General features: G+C 43.2%; 1 protein-coding gene across 8 annotated transcripts in view; it reads left to right on the plus strand.

The window, feature by feature from the left end:
* RNF121 (ring finger protein 121) overlaps positions 1–18359 on the plus strand; it is an 88012-nt gene that overhangs the window by 32776 nt on the left and 36877 nt on the right. For 7 of the 8 annotated variants that reach the window (XM_002708529.6, XM_089330201.1, XM_089330204.1 and 4 more), the window contains one exon: positions 1999–2140. The exons of the other annotated variant lie outside the window; for it this stretch is intronic. In XM_002708529.6, coding sequence (XP_002708575.1) covers positions 1999–2140 — 142 coding nt within the window. The remainder of the gene's footprint in view (positions 1–1998; positions 2141–18359) is intronic. 8 annotated transcript variants of the gene reach the window in all.

The following is an 18359-nucleotide window of genomic DNA, read 5'->3' on the forward strand; positions in this document are numbered from 1 at the left end:
TAAAATGTTCTTTACCCTCTCAGCTTAGCCTGTCCTCACAACCCTATGAAGCAGACAGAAGAGATAGTGATTCCCTTTGATGATGAAGAAATCGTAATGTAAAGATATAAGGTTTCTTGGTCAAGGCCTCAAAGGTGGGTCTGAACCTAAGTTTCTGATTCCCCATCCTGTTCTCTTTGTCATATTCTTCCTCCCAAGGTAGAGGCTTTTTTTTCTTTAAGATTGATTTATTTGAAAGGCAGAGAGAGAGAGAGATATCTTCCATCCGCTGGTTCACTCCCCAGATGGTTACAACAGCTGAAGCTGGATCAATCTGAAGCCAGGAGCCAGGAACTTCTTCTGGGTCTCCCCCATGGGTGCAGAGGCCCAAGGACTTGGACCATCTTCTGCTTTCCCAGGCACATTAGTGGGGAGCTGGTATGGAAGTGGAGGAAACAGGACTTGAATTGTCGCCATAAGGGATGCTGACACTGCAGGTGGCGGCTTTACCCGCTACGCCACAGTGCTGGCCCCCCAAGGTATAGTTTTATGTAAGACAAACCCTTAGGTGCTGAAGCTGATTCATTGACTAGCATTTGGCTGGTGACACTGCCCATCAAGTTTTCTCCCCTGACATTTTATTATGAAAAATTTTAAACTTATAGAAAAGTTAATATAATTGTATAGTGAATACCCTTATACCCACCACCTAGATTCTACAGTTAAATTTTTGCTATATTTGCATTACTATTTATCTGTAATTCATCCCACTGGGTTATTTTTGCTGTTAGTGTTTCATTGCCCTTGGGAGTTGAATGAAGACATCAGGAGTGTTGCCCTTTCTTCCCTAATACCTTCTTCCCTAATACCCTGATGCATGGAGAAGTTGTATGAACACTTCTGTCTGCAAACTACATAATCCAGTTTTCTAACTCCTTCCTCATTCTTCTGTCTTGGCAGCCTCTTACTCAGAGTGGTAGGGGTGGTTATTTTTAGAGGTAATTTTGCCAGTATTGACTCAGAGAGTCACTTGTGCCGATTCTTAAGACCAAAGAAGGGGCCAGTGTTGTGGCATAGGAGTTAAGCTGCCATCTTCAATTCTATCTGGGTGCCAGTTTGAGTCCTGATGCTCTACTTGTGATCCAGTTCCTTGCTAGTGTGCCTGGGAAAGCAGCGGAGGGTGGCCCAGGTTCTTGGCTCCCTGTTCCCTTATAGGAGACCTGAGTGGAGCTCTGGGCTCCTGGCTTGAGCTGGAGTAGCCTCAGCTGTTGCAGCCATTTGGAGACTGAGCCAGTGGATGGAAGTTTGTCTCTCTCTCTCTCTCTCTGTATCTCCCTCTCTCTGTGTGTGATTCTACCATTCAAATAAGTAGATAAAGTCTTAAAAAAGGACTGAAGAAGGCTAGTCTCACATTAAGAAAAAAAATCTTAAGCAGTACTCTCTAATTACTGAACTTCCTTGAGAAAGCTGTTTACCTGTGAATACTGATGGTGAAATCACTGTTGGATTAGAATAAAGTCGAAGCAGATTTTTCAGCTTTTAACTAGTCTTAAGCATCTCTGGCCCAGGCAAAGACGGTAGGGTAAATAAAATAAGATTTTTATAGTGGTATCAGTACACACTTGCTGTCATTGACTAAGAGTCTGAGGTATTATGACTATAACTTCTCTGGGTGACTTTTCTGCTAGTGACAAAGTGAAATAACTCCTGAAATGGACACTGATGCAAACTTCTCCTGTAAGAATGTCAGCTGTATGCCATGGGGTGCAGGCAGCAGATCTACCTGCAATCTGAATAGTTGGGCTTGATTGCTGGGGCCCGTGAAGCCTCTCTTCTATCCCCCAAGCACTGTTGTCTAGAGCATGTGTCCTTTTAGCCCCCAATTTGCGTGGTACACTGCAGCAGTGAGGCACAGGAGAGTTTTCTGAGCTAGGGACTGGTGGGATATCCCTGGAAAGCACTGCCACTGTACAGCTACACCATCCCTGACTTGGCTTACGCCATCTGTTTGGCTTTCAGGGTTGAACATGCACGCATGCATGCCAAGCATCGCGGTCATGAAGCCATGCACGCAGAAATGGTCCTTATCCTTATTGCTACCTTGGTGGTGGCCCAGCTGCTCCTGGTGCAGTGGAAGCAGAGGCATCCGCGCTCCTACAACGTAAGCCACTTTGCTTCTCATTCTTTTTTGTCTGTCATCACAGAGGTCATCACAAGACCCTTCTCAAGTATTCTATGGCACAGCCAAACCAGGCCACATGTTGGCAAAGAAAGATGATAACAATGAACTTTATGTATGAATGGTGAATTGTGTGTGTGTGTATATGTGTCTAAGGGGCAAGTGATTCAGAGGGTAAAAACAAGGATAGACCATGAGATACTTTTCCTGGTCAGAAAAGGTAGATCCTCCCTTTAGACTTCGTGGGACATACTAATGAAATAGATGTTCATCAGAAACTATTAAGTGGAAGAATGGAAGATTACTGGATTGGGAAAAAAACAGCATATAGTGAATCTTACAAGTAGGATTTAGATTCTGTTAATCTAAATAAAAAAAATTAATGGAGGAAATGAAGGAAAAATATGACATACATAAAATAGGTAAGTGGCAGAAGTAAAATTTTCCTTATTAGTACTTTAAATGTGTTAAATTCTATTAAAAGGCAGAAATTGGTAGATTGAATTTTAAAACCAATGTTTCTTTGATATGCTATTCACAGAAGGCTCCTTTTTGATATAAAACACAAAGAAATTGAGAATAGGGGCAGGTTTTATGATTCAGTGGATTAAGCTGCTGCCTGCAACACTGGAATCCTATATCAGAGTGCTGGTTCAAGTCTTAGCTGCTCTGGCTTCTTATCCAGCTTCCTGTTAATGTGCCTGGGAAGGCAGCAGATGTTGGCTCAAGTACTTGTATCCCTGCCACCTGCATGAGAGTCCTGAGTTGAATTCCTGGCTCCAACCTGGCCCAGTTGTGGGCTGTTGTGTCTATCTGGGGAGTGAACCAGTGGAGGCAAGATATTCTCTCTCTCTCTTTCTCTCTCTCTCTCTCTCTGAGTGTATGTGTGTGTCTCCTTCTTGGTCCTTGTCACTCTGCCTTTCAAATCAATAATATATGTGTGTGTATATATAGATATAGATATACATATACATATATATATATATATATATATAGAAAAAGATAACCTGGATGATGTCACTGTGGTGTAGCGGGTAAAGCTGTGCCTGCAGTGTTGGCATCCCATTTAGGCACCGGTTTGAGCTCCGCCTGCTCCACTTCTGATCCAGCTCTCTGCTATGGCCTGGGAAAGCAGTGGAAGATGGCTCAAGTCCTTGCGGCCCTGCATCCATGTGGGAGAACCAGAAGATGCTCCTGGCTCCTGGCTCCTGGCTCCTGGCTCCGGGCTCCGGATCGGCACAGCTCTAGCCATTGCGGCCAACTGGGGAGTGAACCAGCAGATGGAAGACCTCTCAGCTGCCATCTTTAGCTGCTTTCCCAGGCACATTAACAGGGAGCTGGATTGGAAGTGCAGCAGCTGGGACTCAAACTGGCGCCCATATGGGATTCCAGCACTGTAGGGCAGGACATTAACCTGCTGCGCCACAGTACCTGCCCCCAGTGTATAGTATTTCTAAACACAAGCAGAGAAATGCCATGGGGCTCTCACTTTGCACTTGGGTTATGAGTTTTCTTATTTTTGCAGGCTCAAGTAAGCCATATTGGTAATCTTCATTTTATAGAGTAGGCACAATTTAAAGTAGGCACGAACTGAGAAACACAGGCTCATCTCAATGGTCAAGTGTGAGACACTAAGCCCACCCCCAGCAGCCTAGCCTACTAGATGGTATCTAGTGCAAAAAGCCTTGGTGTCACAGGGCCTTCCACACACTGTGACATGAAGGCACCAAGGTTCCTACTTGTAGAACACTCCTTCACTTGAACTAATTGGAGGGCAGCACTGTTCAGAAGTGTTGCCAGCTCAGTGGCAAAGATCAGCCTCTCTTCCTCCCATGCTGCAAATGGTGCCTTGATTCCTTTGATGAAAACTATCCAGAGGCAACATATGGCACAGCTGAAAATGTAAAATATGTATGGGATATCTTTTTCTTTTCCTCTACCTCCCCCCCCCCTTTTTTTTTAAGATTTATTTATTTATTTGAAAATCAGTTATACAGAGAGAGAAGAAGAGGCAAAGAGAGAGAGAGTTCTTCCATCCGCTGGATCACTCCTCAGTTTACTACAGTGGCTTGAGCTGCGTTGATCCAAAGCCAGGAGCCAGGAGCATCTTCTGGTTCTTCCATGCAGGTGCAAGGGCCCAAGGACCTGAACATCTTCTACTGCTTTCCCAGGCCATAGCAGAGAGCTGGATTGAAAGTGGAGCAGCTGGGTCTTGAACCGGTGCCCATTTGGGATGCCAGCATTGGAGGTAGTGGCTTTATTGGTTACACCACAGCACGGCCCCTCTCTTTCTCTCCTAATTGTGGAATCTTTTCTTTAAGCAGTGAAAAACAGTTAAGAGGCTGCTCTGCTTGATAAAAGGATTTGTAATCCCAACCCCTCTGCTTCCCAATTGGAATCTCTGTAGGACTCATCAAAGTACTGTTAGAAAACCACTGATGTGTTTGTTATTCACTAGTTAATCCTTAATAGGAAATGTGACTGTAACTTAATAAGGCCACTTGTATGAGGAACAAGCATAATCATCTGTTAACTTGTCTACCACTCCCTGTAAACACACAAGACTTCATTGGTGAGAGGATATGCTAACACTTTGGCATACCTTTCACTGGGAAACTCAAACATGTATCTTTAGAAAATAGGAAGAGGAAATCTGTACTGTTCTTTTTTATGTCGCTGTTATGCAATAATGATGTACATTGGTCTTGTTAAAACGTTTACTGTGTAAATGAGTATTTTTTATTGCTTTAAAGTAATTACTTTGGTAGAAGAAAATTACCTAAGAGGTTTGTACACAATGGCGTTTCTTGTCCTCTTTGAAAATTATCATAAATTGCAGCTGTTTTTCCTTGGAGGCATTGCAAAATAGATCAATCTAACTTGATTAGCCAACTTTCCCATTTTCTAGCTATATGATTTTGTATATCTCTGAGCCTTGATTTTTTTTTTTATCTTCAAAGTAGGGTGATACCTACAGAGTGATATCTATTTCATAAGTGGAGAAGATTATAAAAGATTATGTCATTTTGGCTGCTGTTATTTCCACTCCTAAGAAGGAAAAAAGCTCAAGGACATAAAAACAGTCTCTATTGGGTGGGCATTTGGCTTAGTGGTTAAGATATCTGTCAAGACTCGTGCATTCCATAGTGCCTTGGTTTGATCCCTGGCTTTAGCTCCTGGTTCTAGCTTCTACGATGCACATCCTGGGAGGCAGCAGGCAGTGGCTCGTGTGGTTTGTTTCATGCCTCCTGTGTGGAACACCTGGATTGGATTTCTACTTCATAGCTTTGGCCCATCCCAGCCCTGGCCATTGCAGGCAACTGGGAAGTGAATCAGTGAATGGGAGCTCTGTCTTTCTGTCCCCGCCATCCTCTCCCTGCCTCTTGAATTTAAATAAATAAATGGAAGTCCTTTTTCAAGTCCTGTTTTATGTAGAAGAGGAATAAAATTTTACTTTTATCGAGGTATAAATTTTGTGTAACAAAATTCACCATTTTGAAGTATATAATTTTGTAGCTTTTGGTACATTCACAGTGTTGTGCAACCATTCCAGAATATTTTCATTACCCCAAACATAAACCTTGTACTTAACAAGTAATTGTTTTATATTTTCCCCTCCCATAAGACTCTGCAGTGTCTGACCTGCTTTCTATGTATTCGGCCATTTTGGATATTAATATAAATGAAATTATACAGTATGTGGCCTTTTTGTTTTGGTTTGGTTTGGTTTGGGTTTTTTTGGACAGGCAGAGTGGACAGTGAGAGAGAGAGAGAGACAGAGAGAAAGGTCTTCCTTCCATTAGTTCACTCCCCAAATGGCCATCACGGCAGGTGCGCTGCGCCAATCCAAAGCCAGGAGCCAGGTGCTTCCTCCTGGTCTCCCATGCGGGTGCAGGGCCCAAGCACTTGGACCATCCTCCACTGCACTCCCAGGCCACAGCAGAGAGCTGAACTGGAAGAGGAGCAACAGGGACAGAATCAGGTGCCCCGACCGGGACTAGAACCTGGGTGCCGGCCAGTATGTGGCCTTTTGTACGTAGCTTGTTTCGTGTGGCATATAATGTTTTCACAGTTCATTCATGTTGTGTTCAGCTATGCGTACTTCACTCCTTTCATGGCTGAATGATAGTCTGTTGTATTAATGTAATAGGTTTTGTTTATCTATTCATCAGTTGATGAGCATTTGGTTGGTCCGTCTTTTAGCCATTGTGGAAAATGATGCTATTAACATTCATGTGTAAATTTTTATTTGAATATCTGTTTCAATTCCTTGGAGTATTTTATCTAGGACTGGAATTGCTGTATCATATGGTAATTCTCTTAACTCTTTGAGGAACTGCCAATCTATTTTCCACAGTACCCATACCATTGTAAAAAATTCATTCCAGCCCACAATGGATGAGGTTCCAATATCTCCACATTCTCACCATTGCTTCTTATTTCTCTCTCACTCTTTTTTAAAATTTAAGAGGCAGAAGGTGAGAGTGAGAGAGAGAGACAGAAAGACAGCAGGAGAGCTCGCATCCACTGATTCACTTTAGAAATGTCTGCAATGGGTGAGGCTAGGCCTGGCTACAGCCAGGTGCTGGGAACTCAAGGCAGGGCCTCCACATAGGTAGTAGAGTCCAGATAGTGGAGCTATCACAGCTGCCTCCCAGGGTCTGTGAATTAGTCAGCTTTTCATTACTTTATCTAAAATACTGGAGAGGAGCTCTATGAAAGGAAGAAGGCTTATTTTGGCTCACGGTTTGGAGGTTCATGATCCGAGATCATCAGGTCACCTCAATAGACTAGCGTCTGATAGAAGCTGGCAGTAGTGGAGCATGCATTGAGAGCTAGATGATCACATGGAGAATCAAGAAAAGAGAGACATAATCTTCCTATGTATCTAACTCTTGCCAAGTACTGCTTTCCGAGGGCTATCCTCTGATGACCTAAAGATCCCCCAGCAAGGCCCATGTCCCAGATGGGTTACTCAGATTAAGTCTCCATTCTTAATCAGTTAACATGAACCGTTAATACAAGACTTCGGGGTTCAAATGTATGCATGAGTTTGAAGGACCAAATCTTTTTCAAACTGTAAAAGTCCACATTGGTGGGAAGCTGGAATCAGTAGATAGAGCTGAGAATCAAACTCAGGCACCCTTGATATGGAACCTAGGCATCTTAACTGCTAGGATCATTTTATTTTTTTAAAGACTACATTTATTTGTTTAAGAGGCAGAGCAACAGAGAGGAAGAGACAGAGACAAAGATCTTCCATCTGCTGGTTCACTCCCTGAGTGGCCACAAAGGCTGGAGCTGGGCCGATCTGAAGCCAGGAGCCAGGGGCTTTTTCCGGGTCTCCTACTAGGGTGCAGGGGCCCAAGCATTTGGTCTATCTTCCACTGCTTTCCCAGGCCATTAGCAGGGAGCTGTATCAGAAGTGGAGCAACTGGGACTCAAACTGGTGCCCACATGGGATGCTGGCACTGCAGGCGGAGGCTTAACCTACTATGTCACAGTGCCAGCCCTTACATAAACATTTTTTAATTATGAAATGGAATTCATCTTTTTGTTGTTGTTGTTGTTGTTGTTGTTGCTTATGGTTTTTTTTGTCAAATCTAAGAATCTGTTGCCAAATCTCAGTTCATAAAGATTTAACCCTATGTTTTCTTTGAAGAGTTTTATAGTTTTACATTTAGATGTTTCATTTCGAATTTTCATAAATGGTATGAGGGAAAAATCTCACTTCATTCTTCTGCATGTGGATATCCGGTTATTTGTTAAAGAGATTTGTTTTTGCTTTGAGTGGTCTTGACATTCCCATAAAAAAATCAATTGGCCAGGGGGCCAGCTCTGTGGCATAGTAGGCTGAGCTTCCGCCTGTGGTACTGGCACCCTGTATGGGTGCCGGTTTGTATCCTGATTGCTCCACTTCCGATCCAGCTCTCTGCTGTGGCCTGGGAAAGCAGTGGAGGATAGCCCAAGTTTTTGGGCCCCTGCACCCATGTGGGAGACCCAGAAGAAGCTCCTGGCTTCGGATCAGCTAAGCTCCAGCTGTTGCAGCCATTTGGGGCTATTTGGGGAGTGAACCAGCGAATAGAAGACCTTTCTCTCTGTCTCTCCTTCTCTGGGACTGTAACTGTACTTCTCAAGTAAAAAAATTTTTTTTTTAAATCAATTGGCCATAGATACTTGGGTTTAATTTTGTACTCTCAGTTTTATTCCATTGATATATATCTATTCTTTTTTTTTTTTTTTTTTTTAAGGGAAAGGGTAAATTGACATGGGAACTCTGACCAGCCAGAGGGAAAGGGCGAAGAGAAAAGAGAGAGGGGGAGTCGAGAGAGAGAGTGAAGAAGAGCGAGAGATTTGGAGAGAGAGGACATGTGTGGGAGAAGCAGGTCCTGTTAACACCTTTCCCTGGGAAGTAGAAGCATCGAATCCCATTGGGATTGGGGTGGAGCTGACACCTGTGGTTGGGCTGTCTGATCACCTGGCTTCCAGCGACGGCGGCGGGGACTAGAGCCTCGGAAGTCTGTTCTTAACGGAAATACCACACTGTTACGATTACCATAGCCGTGTATTAAGTTCTGAAACTGGGAAGTATATCCTCCAACTTGGTTCTTTTTCAAGGTTGTTCTGGCTCTTCTGGGTACTTTGCCATATTCATTTTAAGATCGACCTTCCCATTTTTTGCAGAGAAAAGTAGTTTGGGTTCCATTGAATCTACATGTCACTCTAGGGGAGTGTTGTCATCTTAACAATATGAATCTGTTAATTTATGAATAGAAGAAGTCTTGTCATTTGTTTGCATCTCTACTTTCTTCCATCAGTGTTTTGAAGTTTTATTCCAAAGTTTTTATTCCTTTTGATGCGATCTTGAATACAGGTGTCTTTGAATTGCTCATTGCTAATATATCTGTGTGTGGATTCTTTAGGATTTCCTGTATGTAATATGTCATCTGAGAATAGAGATAGTTTACTTCTTCCTTTCCAATTGATACCTTTTTGTTGTTGTTGTTTAACTTTTCTTGCCTAATTGCTTGTACTTCCAGGACAGTTTTGAGTAGAAATGGTAAAATGAGCATCCTTGTTGTTGGTTTTTTTTTTCTCACCCTGATCTTAGGAGGAAAGCTTTCATTCTTTCACTGTTAAGAGTGATACTCAACTTGGATACTTCATGAATACTCTTTGTCATGTTGAGGAAGTTCCCTTATGTTCATAATTTTTTGAGTGTTTTATCATGAGTGGGTATCGATTTTTCAAATGCTTTTTTCTTTTTAAATGATTGTTAGCTTTTCCTTTATCCTATTAAAATAATATATCATGTTGGTTGATTTCCTTATGTTGAAACACTGTAGCATTCCTAGGGTGAGTCCCACTAGGTCATGATATATAATCATTTTTTTTCTTTTTTTTTTAATTTTTGACAGACAGAGTGGACAGTGAGAGAGAGAGACAGAAAGGTCTTCCTTTTGCTGTTGGTTCACCCTCCGCCAGGTGCTTCTCCTGGTCTCCCATGCGGGTGCAGGGCCCAAGTACTTGGGCCATCCTCCACTGCACTCCCTGGCCACAGCAGAGAGCTGGCCTGGAAGAGGGGCAACTGGGACAGAATCTGGCCCCCCGACCGGGACTAGAACCCGGTGTGCGGGCACCGCAAGGCAGAGGATTAGCCTATTGAGCTGTGGTGCCGGCTAATATATAATCATTTTAATATGCAGCTGGAGTCTGTTTGTTAGTATTTGTTGAGGAGTTTTGTGTTTATAAGGGATGGTAGTCTCCAGCTTTCTTGTGATGGCTTTCTCTGGTTTTGGTACCAGAGATGCATTAGGAAGTGTTCATTCCTTTTCTGTGTTTTGAGGAATAGTTTTGGTGTCACTTAAAAATCCTTTGCGTGGAAGTCAAGTGATCTAAGATGTATGTCTAGTACTGCTTTCAATTAGCAGTGGACCTTGGGCAGTTACTTCATCTTAGTCTTTTTTCCTCATCCTAATGTTTTATCTTTTGAGTGAGAATTTAAGACTAGACGATTGCTAATGTCCCTTCTAGCTTTAGAGTATTTTTTTCATTTTTACTCTATGTAACTTCAGAGACCTAAATTCAAACTCCAGGAATGAATTTTAGGAATACAAGTTTCGGGGCTGGTGCTATCGCATAGCGGGTAAAGCCACTGCCTACAGTGCCGGCATCCCATATGGGTGCTGGTTCAAGTCCTGGCTGCTCCACTTCCAATCTAGTTCTCTGCTATGGCTTGGAAAAGCAGTAGAAGATGGCCCAAGTCCTTGGGCCCCTGCACTCGTGTGGGAGACCTGGAGGAAGTTCCTGGCTCCTGGTTTCGGATCGGCTAAGCTCCAGCCATTGGCGGCTAACTGGGGCATGAACCAGCGAATGGAAAACCTCTCTCTCTCTCTCTGCCTCTCCTTCTCTCTCTGTGTAACTCTGACTTTCAAATAAATAAATAAATCTTTAAAAAAATGCAAATTTCATGGAGCTGGTGTAAAAAGAATACAAATTTCATGGAGCTGGTGTTACTGCAATGTATGCCCATATCCAAGTGTCAGGTTGAGTTCTGCTTCCAGTCCAGGTTCCTGATAATGCACTTGGGAAAGTAATGGAAGCTGATACCTGGGCCCCTGCCACCCATGTGGGAGGTTGGAGTTCCTGACTGCGGGCTCTGACTTGGTCCAGACCTGGCTGTTGGAGGCATTTGGAGAGTGAATCAGCAGATGGAAGATAACCTCCCTCACCCTCACTCATTCATTCGCTCACTCTCTGTGTCACTCTGCCTTTCAAATAATTGAACAAATCTCTCTCTTTTTTTAAGATTTATTTTTTATGTATTTGAAAGGCAGAGTGACAGAGGAGACGGAGAGAGAGCAATCTTCCATCTGCTGGTTCATTCCTCAAATGGCCACAATGGCCAGGGCTGGGCCAGGCCAAAGCCAGGAGCCTGCAGCTTTTTCTGGGTCTCCCTGTAGGTACAGGAGCCTAAGCACTTGGGCCATCTTCTGCTGCTTTCCCAGATACATTAGCGGGGAGCTGGACCAGAAGTGGAGCAGCTGGGTCTCAAACCAGTGCCAGTGTGGGATGCCAGCATTATAGGCAGAGGCTTAACCTGCTGTGCCACAATATCAACCCCAAATAAATCTTGTTAAAAAGATACAAATTTCAGCTAAATATCCTAAGAAATTTTTCAGCACTGATAGCTATCCCACAGTGGAATGAAGTCTTAGAAGGGAATCATCTTGGCCGGCGCCGCGGCTCAATAGGCTAATCCTCCGCCTAGCGGCGCCGGCACACCGGGTTCTAGTCCCGGTCGGGGTGCCGGATTCTGTCCCGGTTGCCCCTCTTCCAGGCCAGCCCTCTGCTGTGGCCAGGGAGTGCAGTGGAGGATGGCCCAGGTGCTTGGGCCCTGCACCCCATGGGAGACCAGGAAAAGCACCTGGCTCCTGGCTCCTGCCATCGGATCAGCGCGGTGCGCCGGCCGCAGCGCGCCGGCCGCGGCGGCCATTGGAGGGTGAACCAACGGCAAAGGAAGACCTTTCTCTCTGTCTCTCTCTCTCACTGTCCACTCTGCCTGTCAAAAAAAAAAAAAAAAAAGGGAATCATCTTGAGATGGGCGTTTAGCACAATGGTTATTAAACTGCTGCTTTGGGATGCATTAGACTGCCTGGGTTTAAATCCCAGCTCTATTTCCAATTCCATCTTCCTGCTTAACACACTGTAGGACGTGGCAGGTGAAGTCTCAAATGTTTGAGTTCCTACTACCATGTGGGAAATCTGGATTCAGCTCCCAGCTCCTGGCTTCAGGCTGGCTCATCCCTGGTCTTTGCACAGTTGGGGAGTGAACCAGCAGATGGGAGATCAATCAATGTATATCTCTGCCTTTCAAATAAAAATAAAAATTTTTTAGAAAAGGGAATTATCTTCCTATTACAAGCTGTGTTTGAGTAAGAACAGCTGGTCACTTTCTGTCAGGGATATATCAGGAGTGGGTTTTATGGGATGGTTAGTTTTTTTTTTTTTTTCTTTAAGATTTATTTATTTATTTGACAGAGTTACACAGAGAGAGAAGGAGAGGCAGAGAGAGCGAGTGAGTGAGCAAGGTCTTCCATACATTGGTTCACTCCCCAATTGGCCACAGTGGCTGGAGCTGTGCTGATCTGAAGCCAGGAACCAGGAGCTTCTTCTGGATCTCCCACATGGGTGCAGGTCTTCTACTGCTTTCCCAGGCAATAGCAGAGAGCAGTACTGTTCACTGCAGGCAGTGGCTTAACACACTATACTATAATTCTGGCCCCTTTTGATCCTTTATAGCCATATGCTAGGACTGTGCTCAGTTAATGTTGTTTCTTTTGTGGAAAAACCACTTTAAAAAGACAATTTAACATTATTTTTATGAAGTTTAATTTTTATATTCCCTGTGACTTGAGAGGTTAATTCCTAGGTGTGTACGAGGAGGAAATTTTGCACATGCATCCTAAGGATGTACCAGAATTTTCTTCAACAGCTCTGTTTGTAACAGCAAGAGCTTCACAACAACCCAGTACCCCCATATACATGAGTAAGTGTTAGTTGTGATATGTTCACCAAATGGAATATTAAATAGCATGCATATATAAAACTTAAAACATAAGGGTTGGTGTTGTTGCATAGGGGATTGGGCTACTGCCTGTGATGCTGGCATCCCATATGGGTGCTGGTTTGTGTTCTGACTGCTCCACTACTGACCCAGCTCCTTGTTAATGGCCTGGGAAAAGCAGTGGAAGACAGCTCAAGTGTTTGGGACCCTGTCACCCATGTGGGAGACCACGGTGAAGCTCCTGGCTCCTGGCTTTGGCCTGGCCCAGCTTCAGTCATTGCAACCTTCTTGGTAGTAAACCAGTGGATGGAAGATCTCTCTGTCACTACCTCTCTCTGTATATCTCTGACTTTCAAATAAATAAATAAATCTTTAAAATAAACTTACAAAAATAACATCAAATGTAATTAACTGCAGCTGCAAATAATAGTAAGGGTGTAAATCTTAGCAGTATAATATTGAATGAGAAAAGTAAATCCCAAAAGACTACTTATCATTTGATACCTTTTTTAGAAAGCTGAAAATTAAATGGCTTATAAAAATATACATATGTGTGATAAGACCATATTTTTACTTATTTTTTTAAAAAATATTTATCCTAGAGGCAGAGCAAGAGCGGGGTGGGGGATGCTTTCCATCCACTGGTTTATTCTTCAAATGGCCAAGAATGGGCCAGGCTGGAGCCAGGATCCAGGAACTCCATGAGAGTGGCAGAGGTCCAAGCACTTGGCCATCATCTGCTTTCTCAGGTACATTAGCAGGGAGCTATTTGGGAAGTAAAGCAGCTAGCACTCAAACTGGCACTCCAATATATGATGCTGGCAACATCAGGACCATGTATATATTTTTTCTTTTAAGATTATTTATTTGATAGGGAGAGCTACAGCGAGAGAGAGAGAGGTAGACAGTTACACAGAGATCTTCCATCTGCTGATTCACTCTCCAGATGGCTGCAAGTGGCTGGGTCAGTCTGAAGCCAGGAGCCTGATTTCCCATGTGGGTGCAGGGGTCATCTTCTACTGCTTTCCCAGGAGCATTAACAGGAAGCTGGATCAGAAGTAGAGCAGTTGGGATTCAAACCAGTGCTCATATGGGATGCCAGCTCACAGGTAGCAGCTTAAACTGTTAAGCTACAACACCAACCCCTCCCCCAGACCTTATTTTTAAAAGCAGGGGAATGGGGGCCAGCACTGTGGCATAGTAGGTTAAGTCTTCACCTGTAGCACCGGTATCCCATGTGGGTGCCGGTTTGTGTCCTGGCTGCTTCTCTTCCAGTCCAGCTTTGTGCTGGTGGCCTGTGAAGGCAGTGAAGGATGGCCCAAGTGCTTGGGCCCACGCACCCATGTAGGAGATTTGAAAGAGGCTCCTGACTTTGGATCGGCCCAGCTCCAGCTATTGTGACTGTCTGGATAGTGAACCAGTGTATGGAAGATCTCTCTATCTGTAACTCTGCTTCTCAAATAAATAAATAAATCTTAAAAAAGAAAAAAAAGAGGAATGGTAAAATTCTGGATAATGCTAACCTTGTAAGAGAGGGGTCTTCAGATAGAATAGAGAAAAGCACATTGCTAAAAATAAGTAACTTAAGATGTTTTATTTAATATTCATTAGTATAGTATTTATCATACTATTAAAAATAGTGAACTTACAAAGGAAAAAAATCCTATAATGTGCTACAACATGGATGAATCTTGAAGACACACTAAGTGAAATAAACCAGTCACAGAAAAAATATTACATGATTCCACTACATAAATCTAAAGTGGTCACAGTAGTAGAGTAATTACCAGGGGACCTAGGAGTAGGGGGAAATGAGGACCTCTTTTTTCATCAGTACAATTTCAGTGTTAGAAGATGAAAGTCTCAAAGATCTGTGGCATGCAATGTGATTATACTTAACATAGTATTGAACTATGTACTCAAAAATAGTTAAATGATAAATTTTATGTTTTTTAATCACAATTGAAAATAAAAATTTAGTGCCCTGTGAATGGACTAATGATGAGAGTGTTTATAACCAGAGTTCTAATTAATTCATGTTTTTCTTTACTTGAAGTTCAGAACTAAGACAAGAAAGAAAGAAACTGTTTAGACAGAATTTTACCTTACCATATATTGGGACATTTTTCTGTAAGAACAGAAAAATAACCAGTGTGACAAAATGAATGTATGAGAGACAGGTCCAGGTGTAGTGGGAGCTTAATGTACCTGGTGGTCTAATGACTAGGAATATACAATAAAGGTACAACCACCAGTCAGTGGAGAAGGTATTCTTGTGAACTAGATTCTGTTGAGAAAACTAGTGAACCATATAGAGAAAAATTAAAGCTAGATTCCTACATAATACTGAACTACAAAGGAGACTTAAGGTAGATTAAAGGTCTAAATATGAAAGATAAATATGTGAAGTTAATAAAAGAAATATGTAGGCAAGCAGGAAAGATGTGAATTTGATTACATTAAAGTTAAAGGTTTTGTTGTTCTGTGAAGGGTGTCATAGAATTAGATGATAATTGACCAGGGGAGAGATCAGTAAGGATTAAAACTGACAGGTTAGTATTTAGACTATACAAAGGAACTCCTACAAATCAGCAAAAAATAGTAACTCTAGTAGGAAAATGGGGGCAGGCATTTGGCACAGTGGTTAAGCTGCTACATGAGATGACTATATCCCATATCAAGTCCCTGTTCTATTCCACATTCCAGCTTCCTGCTAATGTGCATGTGGGAGGCAGCAGGTGAGACTAGGATTGAGTCCCCAGCTTTGGCCTGGCCTGGTCCTGGCTGTTTGCAGGCATTTGGGGAGTGAACCAACAGATGGAAGATTTCAGTGTCCTAGTCTTTCAGAAAGTAAACATAATACATTTTAAAAAAAGTTTAATAGAGGGGCTGACACTATGGCTTAGTGGGTTAAGCTGCTGCCTGTAGCACCGACATCCTACTTCACTTCTGATCCAGCTCCCTGCTAATGCGCCTGGGAAAGTAACACTTGTGGCAATTAATGGAAGAGTTAGAGGTAATCTGGATATCAGTTTCTAAGAGAATAAATAAGTAAAACGTGGTGGGTGAATGCTGTTGAAAATAGCCCATAATGGGGCTGGTGCCATGGCACAGTAGGTTAATCCTCCGCCTGCATCCCATATGGGCACCAGTTCTAGTCCCAGCTGCTCCTCTTCCAAACCAGCTTTCTTCTGTGGCCTGGGAAAGCAGTAGAAGATGGCCCAAGTCCTTGGGCTCCTGTACCCACATGGGAGACCAGGAAGAAGCACCTGGCTCCTGGCTTTGGATTGGCACAGCTCCGGCTGTTTTGACCATTGGGGAGTGAACCAGAGGAAGGAAGATCTTTCTGTCTGTCTCTCCCTCTCACGGTCTGTAACTCTACCTCTCAAATAAATAAATAAATAATCTTAAAAAAAAATAAAAATAAAGAAAATAGCCCATAGTGTACCTATAGTAACCTGGGTGGATCCCATGGCACAGAACTGAGTAGGAAAAGTAGGAGACTCAAAGATATGTAACCCAATGCCAAATTAAAAACACACATACAGAAACAGTTTGCATGGAAAGGTAAGAATATGCATAAAATACATTCGAATGTTTTTGGGGTGAGGAATAAGAACAAAAGAGAATAAAAAGTCCCCAGAGAAGATTGTGTCAATTAGAGGCATAGATTGTTACTGAGTGCAGAAACATGGTTAGTTTCTAGAGCTTCCCAAAAAATGCTTCCACAGAATGCAAAGAAATGATGGATTAATTGATAAGGCTCGTGTTTCTCTCGATCTGAATGAGTTTTTGTTCTTCATTAGTGTAGGTTGAGAGCTCAGCCTCTGAGTGGGCACCTTTGACCAACGAGTGGAAAAACACTAGCTCCGTTCTCCTAGACCAGGGTTTCTCAACAGGGAGACTTTTGACGTTTTGGACCAGATAATTCTGGTTTTTCTGTGGTGGGGGAGTGAGTTGCCCATATCCTAGAGGATGTACAACAGCGTCCCTGGCCTGTACCCACTAAGGTGCTAGTACCACCCTTCCTCAAGTTGTGACAACCAATTATGTCTCCAGATGTTACCATATGTCTCCTGGGCAGCAAAATTGCCCCTGTGAGAAGCACTGTCTTGGACTCTAGGTAGGACCTAGAGCAACAGGGATGTTGCCACGTGTGAGACTGAGTATGAACAGGCATGCCAGCCGCTTGAAAGGGCTCAAACTCAGGATTGCAACAAACTCAGGACTGCAAGTTGGAAGTTCATGTTAGATGCAGAGAAACTTAGTCTAAATTAACGTTTATTTAGAGCAAGAGGTCCTACTGATCCTACTGATTTCTGTATCTAAACTTCAGATACTGTTCTTTGCAGTTCTCACAGCAATAGTAATACCTTAAATTTCCTACAGTTTAAATTTGTTGATGGTTCATTTGCTGTCCCACTGAAATCTCACAATAGCTCCATAAGGATAGTCAGGGTAGAGATTTATCTTCATTTTCCAGATTTGTAAACCAAGGTGTAGAATCTTGTTGTGATTTGCTGGGAACACATGCCATTAAATTAGAGACCTGGACCTAAAACCAAATGTGATTATTGACTGATCAACAACGTTTGCCCAAGCCCTTTCCTCAGATGTGCAGTGCTTCCCTGACCTCTCTTTTGCTCTCGACATCATCTTGCCTCCCCAGCCTTTCCAGGTTCCCCTCAAACTCAGTAAATGATGGTAGGGAGGCAGCTTGGGAGAGAGAAATTCTTGACGGAAACCTAGCCCAGGCAAAACTTGGCTTTTTGGCTTCTCTGTAGCTCAGTTTTCATCATCTCTGGAGAGCCTGATCTTACTCCTTAGCTCCCTGAGGGATATTAGGGGAAGGGATAAGTTTATGCCTGGAAAAGTGTCTGTCCTATTTTTAAAGATCTCCAAGGAGAAGCTTTCATCATCTTTGTCTGCTACCAAATATAGGATCTTCAACCCCTACTCCCTGAACTGCTCTTCCCTCCTGGAATGGCTGGCTGGCAAACCTCCTACCTGGAAATCTTTGAAGTTCTATAAGATTTTTCTCAGACCAGGAATTAAGAGGAGTATTAGAATGTGGCTAGAGAATGGCAAGATTGGTAAGGGGTTATAATTCTCTCTATGATGAAGAAAAATTTATCCTCAGAATATAATGAAAAAAACTTATAGCTGTGTTATATGCTCCTGCATCTGCTGCCTCTCAGCCTTGCCTGCCTCTTCAGGCTCATTTCTCACCCTTCCCTCTGACACTAGTTGTTCTTTATCAAGTCTTTACCGTGTATTTTATCAAACACTTTACCATGTGCCCTCATCCTGAAACACTTGTCATGATACCTTTTTCTGACTTTCTTGACCATCAAGACAGGTATCAGGTCCGGCGCTGTGGTGAAGCGGGTAAAGCCACTACCTACAGTGCCGGCATTTCATATGGGCACTGGTTCGAGTCCTGGCTGCTCCATTTCCAATCCAGCTCTCTGCTATGGCCTGGGAAAGCAGTAGAAGATGGTATAAGTGGTTGGGTCCTTGTGCCCGGGTGGGACACCCAGAAGAAACTTCAGGCTCCTGGCTTCAGATTGGCCCAGCTCTGGTCATTACAGCCATTTGAGTAGTGAACCAGCAGATAGAAGACCTCCTTCTCTC

This window comes from Oryctolagus cuniculus, chromosome 1, assembly GCF_051225735.1.
Source record: "Oryctolagus cuniculus isolate XC-2025 breed Fujian yellow rabbit chromosome 1, ASM5122573v1, whole genome shotgun sequence".
Lineage (NCBI taxonomy): Eukaryota > Metazoa > Chordata > Mammalia > Lagomorpha > Leporidae > Oryctolagus > Oryctolagus cuniculus.